The sequence below is a fragment of the Fukomys damarensis genome, unplaced genomic scaffold (genome assembly GCF_012274545.1).
Source record: "Fukomys damarensis isolate Sample0158 unplaced genomic scaffold, DMR_v1.0_HiC HiC_scaffold_13, whole genome shotgun sequence".
Taxonomy (NCBI): Eukaryota; Metazoa; Chordata; class Mammalia; order Rodentia; family Bathyergidae; genus Fukomys; species Fukomys damarensis.
Window position 1 is genome coordinate 24,284,750 of NW_022900925.1, and position 10,019 is coordinate 24,294,768.

The 10,019-nt window shown below is 47.2% G+C and overlaps 1 protein-coding gene across 10 annotated transcripts in view; it reads left to right on the forward strand.

The window, feature by feature from the left end:
* The window catches only part of Myo19 (myosin XIX), a 41,291-nt gene that overhangs the window by 8,841 nt on the left and 22,431 nt on the right, over positions 1-10,019 (forward strand). For 3 of the 10 annotated variants that reach the window (XM_010626774.3, XM_010626776.3, XM_010626775.3), the window contains 5 exons: positions 865-965; positions 2,302-2,447; positions 5,810-5,948; positions 6,455-6,603; positions 8,299-8,412. In XM_010626774.3, coding sequence (XP_010625076.1) covers positions 2,436-2,447; positions 5,810-5,948; positions 6,455-6,603; positions 8,299-8,412 — 414 coding nt within the window. In that variant the 5' untranslated portion in view covers positions 865-965; positions 2,302-2,435. Of the gene's footprint in view, positions 1-11; positions 173-864; positions 966-2,301; positions 2,448-5,809; positions 5,949-6,454; positions 6,604-8,298; positions 8,413-10,019 lie in introns of those variants that run through there. The other 7 variants (XM_010626772.2, XM_033762919.1, XM_033762918.1 and 4 more) reach the window with 5 other exon arrangements.

Genomic DNA, 10,019 nt, shown 5'->3' on the forward strand with positions numbered 1-10,019 from the left:
TCAGAGCCGCAGCCAGACGGGTGCGTCCCAGTCCGGCTCTTTCTCCTCCCGGCTCGACCCCACCTTCGCCTCTCTTCCCTCTGCGGAATCTTCCCGCCGCCTTAGCCGGCTGGCGCGCCCTGCGGTCGGGCCGGCGGGGTCTGCGCGCAAGGTAGATCGGGGCGTGGGAGCGGTGAGTGTCACCCCAGCCCAGATCAAAACCCTTCACGGCCGGTAAGGGGCAAGGAAGCTGGTTGGCCCGCAGCTCTGAGGTGGAAGGGGGCACCTCCCTCTTTCCTCCCCAAATCGTCGAGCCCTTTCCCTCTACATTTTCCTTTTCTGCTCGCTCTCGTCCTAGGTGAAGGTAGTCCTGCTCTTGGCAAGAGCCAAGAGCAAGGACCTTTCACGGTCATCCTCCACCTTTCCACTTTGCCGGCAGGGAGTGACCCATAATGGGAGGGGGTCCCGGCTGGCAGACTGGATCCAGACGCCTCCTTTCCCTTCCCTATTCAGGGACGGGGCGGGGAGGGCTGGTCCTGGGAGGCATCAGGGAAACCTCGCCCTTGCTAGGGTCGTGTCCACCTTCCCTAGAGGACGTACTCTCCCTGAGCCAGGTGCTTCCGGAGCGGCATGCTGCCCTGGGCACCGCGGGCACGTCGCCCAGACCAGTAGTAGTGGTTCCCGCCAGGAACCTAGAGTGGAGCCGGCTGGGCTCCCAGGACCCTTACCCAGGTCTCTCCCGCGTCTGCCCTCCAAGCCAAGAAAGAAACTGAAGCGGGAGGAGGAGAAGGAGGTGGTGGTGGTGATCAGGTTGCCACCTGCCTAGACTCAGTGTTGCACCTATTCATTACTCCCTTCTGCCCACTGTGGTCACACCCTTTTCAGAAATTCTTGTTGGTAACCGCGAACAGAGAGAGCAGGAAACAGACTAACTGGAGAAAACCGCTTTACTCTGACTTGACCCCAGCTGGAGCTGATACTGCATGGTAAAAGCCAAATTTGCAAAGCTTTCACAGAGACTATCCCGTTTGAGACAATTTAGCCCCGGTGAGGCCTGGATGTTATTACTCCCTTTGCAAATGAAGAAAAGTAATACTCTTTAGAGAGCTCCTAAAGCTGAAATTCTAACAATTCTAACTCCCCCATCTCCCATTGGACTTAACCTCTCTCCATGAGCCACCAGTTGAGGGAGGTTTGTTCTCACTGAGTCTCCAGAGACCTCTGCATAGCTGTCTCTTGGACTGGGGTAACATCAGTGTCCAGAGTGCAGGTGTCTCATACAGTCCTGATACCTTTTTCTACCCAAATTGTCATTTTCTAGTTTCCATGGAAGTCCCTGTCTCTAGCTTCTTTAAAAGACTAGATGTATTCAGAGCCTTAGAAAGTCTCTGGTCTGTTAGGGTTAATCCATTTACAGGTGTCCCTCATTCCCACGCTCCTTGCTGGGGAAAGTGTTGAGGCCTGGGAACTTCCAAGTCTGAAGGTCAACATCCTTCAAAGACAAGTCCACCATCTCACCTCCTTGGAGTTGACACTGGATTGGTCCACCTGCTTAGCACCCCTAGATGGATTAGTAACCCTAGTTGTAGTGCTAACCCAATTCATCCTCAGTGAATATTCACATTTGCACTCTGAATGGTGCTTTCAAAACATGGCCTTACTAGGCTGGGGGTTGTGGCTCAGTGGCCCTGTGCCTGCTTGGCAGGCACAAGGTCCTGAGTTCAATCCCCAGTAGGAGGGAAAAAAAAAAGACATGACCTCATTGACCTTCACAACTACTCTCTTTGCAAATTATATTTAATGATCTCAATTTTCAAAGTATTGGAGGTAGGTGATAATGGCTAGTCAAGGTCACACACCCAGTGAATGGCTGAACCATAATTTCTCTCCTATACAACAGCTTTCTTGTTATGTCAGGAGTTGACTCCAGCCTTTTCTCCCCACCCAGTTACTGACTATACTGAAATAGGATAGTTTCATCCAGTGAAAAAGAGAGGGCATGAAGTTCTCAGTCTCCTCAGTGTCTTTAACCTCCACAGCATACTGACTCAGAAGATTTGTAGCCTCACCTAACCCTTAAATTAATACAACTGACCCTGAGGATTTACTGCAAGGAAAACTTCAAAAAGTAGCCTGGGGGAATCTGGAGGCTCTCAACAAGTTTCCCTTGTTCCATAATTGTTAGGAAAAAGGACAGACTCTCACTCTTAGCCCAGGCCTGTCCTAGTTCTCATTTTGTTACTGCTTGGTGGAAGGAGTAGGAATGAGTCACCTAGAAGTTCTCACCTGTGTGTGGCCCTTGACTTCATTCTCATTTCACAGGCTCTAGGATGATTCGTCTGAGACTCCTCCAGACCTGAGCACTTTGCTGGAGCGATGCCTATGGCCCCATGACCAAGTGGATAGCACTCTTTGGGTCCGTGACCCAGAACCCTGGCTGACCACATTGAAGCAGGATGCTCCAGCACGTACGTCAACATTATATGACCCAGCCCTCAAATGTGTGAAGCACCTTCCCATCTTTCATGTGCCTGAATGAAGTTTCTGCTGCTCTCACCTGGAACAACAGGAAAGACTCCTTAAATGTCTTTCTTCTGGCCTTTTTAGTGGTCACTGCAGTGCTCTTGAGCTCTAATTGGAATCCCTCTCATTTTTAACTCTTCCTTGGGAGGGATAAGGTGAGATAGATAAAGGAATCCTTAGGTCACTTTGTTGACTTTACAGAGAGGAAGTCTTGAGCAATGTCCCTGCCAGCCTACATTGTTGAGGGGCAGTGGAAGCTGAGGATATCCAAAAAGAGAGTTCTTTGAAGCTGAATCTTAAAGAATAAGAAAAAATTAGTGAAGTGGAGATGGTCAATAAGCATTTCAGGCAAAGAGGTCAGCCTCTGCAAAAATGTGAGAGAAAGTGACTTGCATGAAACTGCAGAAAGATTCTGAGTGGATTATGGGGTGCATGAAACCTGCCTGTACTCCAGGCCTGTGCTTCTCTGGAAGTTCTGCTGTTGCCCTGTCCTGTAGGACTCCAAATCCTCTAAGTATTCCTGGCACTGACTGGACTGAGGCACATACTTTACAGTGTAGTGAAGTCCTGCATCAACAGGCCAGCCAAGTGTGGAGCTAGCCAGCCTCAAAGGACTCACGGTACACGCTGCTGCTTGACCTCCCTATCATCTGGTTCAAAAAACAGGCCTGGAGACTGGAGAGAAGCAGACTTTTGTATTTATTTTGAATACTTTTTCTTCCTAAAAGTAGTTATGTTTACCATAACCATACTATCAACTCCCCTGTGGTGAGCCCTTGTTATATAGGACACTCAATGCTATATGTAATTTTGTTCTCACATTCCCTTGAGAAATGTATAGTGTTGTACACTAGACAATGTTATTATGTCCCCATTCTAGGAGATAAGGATCAGAGAGGCTAAATGACTTACTCAAGGTCACAGTCACTATCAGAAATTTGGAAAATAAGGATAAGCAAAAGGAACACTAAAATTATTCATAATCATACTCCTCAGAAATAACCAACATTTTAGGGAATGTCCTATTTTTTCCCTAAATATATATTTTAAGGACATGTAAGTTACATTTTTTGGTAACCTGCATCCATTGTGTAGATGTACCATAATTTAAGCAGTCTACTACATGGACACTGTAGTTTTTAATTTTCATAATTATAAATGGTTCTATATACAAATGTTCCTTTGCATAAGATATCTGTGAGAAGCAGAATTACAGGCTTAAGAGATGCACAGTTTTAAAGCCTGGCTATAAAATTTGACTAATAATAGCCACTTCTCCCAGTAGAAGAATAATAGCTAACTACTTTTGTCATGTCCCAGATGCCTCTCTAACCTCCACCCCCACCCCGTGTGTGTGTGTGTGTGTGTGTGTGTGTGTGTGTGAGTGTGATGCTGGGATTGAACTCAGGGCCATAGCACTGAGCTACATCTCAAGCCCTTTTTACTGTATTTTGTTTTGAGGTAGGGTCTCACCAAGTTCCCAGGCTGGGCTCAAACTTGTAATTCTCCTACCTCAGCCTCCCAGAATGCTGTAATTAGAGGTGTGTGCCACCACACTTTTTATGTGCTTATTATTATCTATGAGGTACATGTAATCACCATTCCCATTTCACAGAAGAGAAAAATTTAAGTCACAGATAGTTTTGAGAACTTATGTAAGACTATACAATTTAAGTGGTGGTATCAGGATTCAAACCTAGGTGATTTAGCTTTCAAATCCAGGCTCTTGGTCATTATATTCAGCTGCCTCTAGTTGGATTGGAGCTGATCATAAATTGTAGCTGGGTTAGTGGGTTTTTTTCTTTTCACAAGAACAGAGGGATTTGCTTGGCTTCAGCTGTGCTTACTGTGGCAGCCTACAGGGCAAGAGCCTGCTTTGTGTATAATGGTGGGTCTAAAGTTCAGAGAATTGGCAATATTTTTGGAAGAAACTCATTACTGGGCCTCTTAGATGAAACTTACTACCTTAGTGTGTTTCCCTGAGGGGCTTGAAGTTTTGAGGGTTCACCAGACTCCTTGGAAACACATGTCATATCACATCCTTCATACTTCAGAAGGTGGTTTTGAGCTTCCAGTAGTGGCACACATCTATAATCCTAGCCCTCTGGGAGGATAAGGCAAGAGAATTGCAGGTTCAAGTCAGCCCAGGCGACTTAGTGTGACCCTGTTTCAGAATAAAAAGGGCCAGGGTGTTATGGCTTGTGTCTAGATGTCCCCGCATAGCCTCATATGGTCATAGGTGGGGCTGTTCAGAGGTAGCTTGATCTAGAGTGTGATGCTGGGATTAAGTGTGTGTTGCTGGGATTGATTCATGGTGCAATACTCGGATTAAGGGATTCCACCCTGGGTGTGAATGGATAAAATATAAGGAACAAAAAAAGCTGCTATTGTCACTGCTTAATGCTTGCTGCTTCTTTGCCACTTCACTGTCCTGATGCCTTCTGCTTGCCATGAACTGTTTTTCCTCTGTGTTCCCCTCTGCCATGTCACCTTGCCTTGGAGCCAGCCAACATGAACCGAAACCTCTATAAACTGTGAGCCAAATAAACTTTTCCTCAACTATGGATGTTGTCTCGGCAACAAGAAAACTAAGACACAGGGGTATAGCTTAATGTGAAGATCCTGGCTTCAGTCCCTGATCGCACACCCCACCCTGTCCCATCCCATTCCCCCAAAAAGTGAAGGAGGAACCTATTCCTCTCACTACTCGTTCTTGGCTTCATCCAGCCTTCTGAGCCAGGCAGCTGCTATACAGACCTGGGGTAGAGGAACCTGTTCATTAGTCTGGCTAAATTGAAGCCCTGAGAGGCAAGTGATAAAAGCATGGGGCTGCTTCTCAGGGAAGGTTCAGCTGTTCTGAACAAGATGAATTGTCTCTTTCAAATGAGGCCTGTCCCTTTCCTTTACCATACTTCTGTAGCAGCCCCTCCTTTGGGCCCCACTCCTGCCATGCCCAGTAAGGCTGGTAGTCTGGAAGCTGACTCAGCTGGAGCTCTTGGCAGAGGAGGCAGGAGAGCATTTATTGAACACTTATTGTGTGCAAGGTTCTGACAATGCTTTCATATGTCTCTCCTTCCCAGTAGCTCTGTGGGTTAGGTTTGTCATCCTTCGTGTACAAAAAATAAAGAAGCTGAGGCATAGCTATTGGATTACCTAGCCTCACGGGGCTAGTAAATGGCAGAACTCAAAGACCCCAACCTTATTCTGATCCCAGAGGCCTGTCCTTTCTACTCTGCAGGCTTTTGCCTTTATTAGCTGCCAGGATGTTTGAGTCTCAGCCCCTTGGCTTTCATGTTGTTCCCTGCAGGTGGATGACCACAGTTCAGGCTCTGATGGCCAAAGCAGGGTGTCCCTCAGAGAAGACCTGCAGGAGTTCCTGGGCAGGGAGGCCCCACTGCACCAGCTGGATGACCTGACCAAGGTGAATCCTGTGACATTGGAGACAGGTATGGGCCTCCCTCTCTGGAGGGCTATCTCCAAGAGGGCGGCGGTGTGACAAGGGTGTCCAGTGTGGCTTCCCCAGGGCATACCATGAAGGGCAAGACTGTTGACCTAGGGCCAGTTGCATGATCTAGACCTCAGCCCAAGGGAGCCTGGCAGCTGTACGTTGGCTCCTCAGGGCAGGCTTTGCTCCAGATTTGGGGCTCGTCTTAATTAGATCTTGTATCTGCTCATCAGGGAACTGCTGGAATGTAATGGCACTTGGCTAATTACAGAGGAAGGGCTGTTAGGCTGGTGTGTGTCTGTGTGCATAGTTTTGTTTTTTTGGTTTGTTTTTTTTGTTTTGTTTTTTTGAGACGGGGTCTCACTATGTAGTTGAGACTGATCTGGAACTCGCTATGTATCCTCCTGCCTCAGCCTTCCGAGTGCTGGAATTACAGGCATGAATCACCACGCCTGGCTTGTGTGCATGGTTTTGAACCAGACTTTGCTAAAGGCATCTCTGCCTCAGTCCTTAGGTGCCTGCAAGCCCGGTACATGGCAGACACGTTCTACACCAATGCTGGCTGCACCTTGGTAGCTCTGAACCCCTTCAAGCCAGTCCCTCAGCTCTACACACCAGAGCTAATGAGAGAGTACCATGCTGCACCTCAGCCCCAGGTAAGGCTCAGCTGTTTGCTCTGCCTCTCAGATCCCTGGGCTCTCCCAAACCCCTGCTACATCTTCCCATCCTTACCCATCTGTTCACCAGCTATGCAGTCATTCAAAGCCTGCTAGTGTGGCCCCACCTAATAGAAGCTCTCAAAAATCTGGACACAAAGGAAAAAAATATATCAGTGGCTATAAGCCTGATGTGGTAGTACATGACTGTAATCCCAGCACTCAGGAATCTAAGGCAGGAAGATCGCTGAGAGTTTGAGGCCAGCCTGGTCTATGTAGTAGGTTCAAGGCCAACCTGTCTTGGGGGTGGGGGGGAAGGCTGAAGAACAGAAGGTACAGAGTAAGAGATGAATATTTATTTATTTATTGTACTGGGGATTGAACTCGGGTCCTTGTGCTTGCAAGGCATGCAGTCAAACCACTGAGCTAAATCCCTGGCCTGAGCTGAATATTTATTTAACTGAGTTTACAATCTAAAATAGGCATAGAGCAAAGGACTTTTTTTTCCCTAATGATGGGTTTGTTAATAGGAAAGGATTTACAAAGATATATTTGTACACTTAACGGGCCTTTTCAGAAGAAAAATTATGTGCAGACAGGGATTGCCCTAGAAAGTTCAGCTTGCATGAGAATACATCAGTAATGATGGTGCAGGCAGAGAATGGGAGTGTTAAAGTGCTGATGCGCTCAGTGAGAGGCAAGAGCAAACTTGCCAACAGGAGGGAGGCTGTGGGTGAAGGTAAAGGAGGAGAGAGCCAGGGTGTTTGGGTAGGGTCTGAAGCACTACAGCAGACGAATCCACAGCTGCTTTATCCAGGTAGAGGTGGGATTGTAAAAAGAGCCCGCTGGGGAAGTGATTACTCTGGGAGTTGGTTCAGGAAGATGAGGCAGAAGGAATAATTGGAAGTCTTGTAACAGTCCAAGTGAGAGGTGGCCAGGGAAGGGCAGATGGAAAGGGCAGCTCTGACACCGTCCTGATGGTGCTTGCTCCCTCAGGAGGCAATAAGTGATTGTTGCTGGCTGGGCCAGCAAGGTACCATACAGAGCTCATGCATGGGGAAGTATCCAAGTGCAGTCCAGAGAGGTCTGTCCTGAGAGTCTTCTTCTCATCCAATGTCTGCCTTCCCCCTCAAAGGCAAAGGCCTGGTCATGGTCCATTCTTTCCCCAGTGCTCAGCGTGATGCCCAGCACGCTGAGCACAGTTGGCGTCTGTTAAGGAAAGGAGAAGAGTGGCTTTGATACTCAAATTACATGGCTCTACTCACTAAGTAGCATTGGAAAATTGTTAATGCTTCTGATCCTCAGATACCTCATCTAAAATAAGGGTAGCTATCCAACTAATGCATAGATTTCTTAGACAGTAACTTGTAAGAAAGTTTTGGCAGACTGCAAAGTATAATAATTTGAAATAATAAGCACCAGAATAAGATTATTAAAGCAAGATAAGATGAGAGCACAGATTAATGCCATAGATTGCTCGAGGCCAGCCCTGCATCCAGGCTGAGAGAAGATGAGTGAAGCCACTGGGTAGGAGGAGCCCCTCAGCTGGACCCAACACTGTTCCACCCAGGAGGTTTTCCTGGAGGAAGACTCCTGGTATTTCTGTTGGCAGCCTCCCCATCTGAGCCATTATTGTATCAACTCCTCCGGTAACAGGCTTTCTCTGGCATTACATTTCATCCTTCGACATTGCAGAGACTGAGGCCCCACATCTTCACTGTGGCTGAACAGACCTACAAGAATGTCAAGAGCCTGATTGAGCCAGTCAACCAGTCTATCGTGGTCAGTGGAGAGAGTGGTGCTGGAAAGGTAGGAGGGCCAGTTTCTTACCCTTCACCCCAGATCTGGCTGGGTCACTCGCGGCATTGCTTGTTGCCTCATTTACAGACAGGCTAGTGGAGGCAAGCATGCACCATGGCTGGGCAAGCACTGGGCCAGAAGTCGGGATGGTTCCAGTGCAAACTCCGCCACCAGCTCTGCTTCAATCCTGGGGAGATGCTTTCCACTCTTAGCCTTGGCTTTCTCAGATGTCTCAGCCAGCACTGGCACCATGGGAAGCAAATGTCAGTTTTGGGGGATTTCGCTGATGGTTCCAGAAAGTACTTAGCCTCTGTAATCTCAGTTCCCTCACTAGCAGAATAAGCAGGAGGAGCGGACCAGTGTGTGACTCATGGGCTTCTATGAGAGTTAAATGAGCCACATAAAGCACTCAGTGAAGTGTGTGGCACGTGACAGTGCTCCTCCAAAAGTGGCTGTGGTTTCTGTGGGAGTTTATTGGAGCAATCCATTTGGACCCTCTGGGTTGCCCATGGTAGCAAGAGGAGTGCATTGGGCCAGCTGTGGGGGGAAGGTGGAAGCTCCTATGGCCACGAGGCTTCGGGGATGGCAAAAAAGAGGTGAGACAAACTGTTGCACAAGGTTGAAGGAGTTGCAAGGTCGGTCAGGGTAGGCCTTGCCACCTGCTTGCCACACTCAGCTGATTGTCTCTTTCCACAGCACTTTTGCTTTGTGAGGGATTCTTGCCCCCTCTGCTTCCTCTCACATAGGAGAGAATTGCCAGACACTGAGCACCTGCCTGGTTCTGGGCTGGGGGCTGGGCCTGGGGCTGGTGGGTATTGGGGAGAAGCAGAGATGAGAAAGGCGGCATCCAGCTTTCATGGTCTCTTAGTCACCCAGGGAGAAACAAATGAAGATAATAATTTGCATGGATGAGGGCTTAGGCGAGGAAAGGGGCTCTTCAGAAGCAAGGTCACCAATGAAGTGGTTCGTGCCCAGCTCCTGGAAAAAGTTCACTCTCCCCCAGAATTGTTCTGGCTAACTGAGGCAGAACCTGGCTTAAGACTCGTGCAGCCAGGACCTAGTAGCCCTGTCCACTGTGGCTGATGTAATCGCAAAATTTATTTTTAATGGTAATGTTACATAGTTTTAAAAAAAATTTTTTAAAAATCAAGCAATACTGCAAGGCTTGAATACTACAAAGAAAAAACAACAAACCTATCATGTCTCTCAGCAGCTCCTTTCATATCTTTTACAGAGCATTTACCTCTGTCTTTCCAAACTACGTGCATTTATTGTTACTGATGTAGCAGTTGTGGACCTTATTTTATTTTTACTTTTTCTTTGCCTCCCCCATATGTACTCTGTGTAGAAAATTATATCATAAGTTCTAATTAATCTGCAATATTTACATTATTATGACCATCTATACTTTATAAGAGTCAAGTAGTATATTCTGTTTCTTTTTTTATATACTATATTTCTTCTTTTCCTTCTTAACATGTGCCCCATTTTTTCATGTTTAGTTTCTACATGTTACATATAGTTACTGTTAATAGTAATTCATTACCAGGCTTGTCCCCAAACCTGGGAAACACCAAACTGATAAACAAATTAAATTCATATGTATGTATGTATGT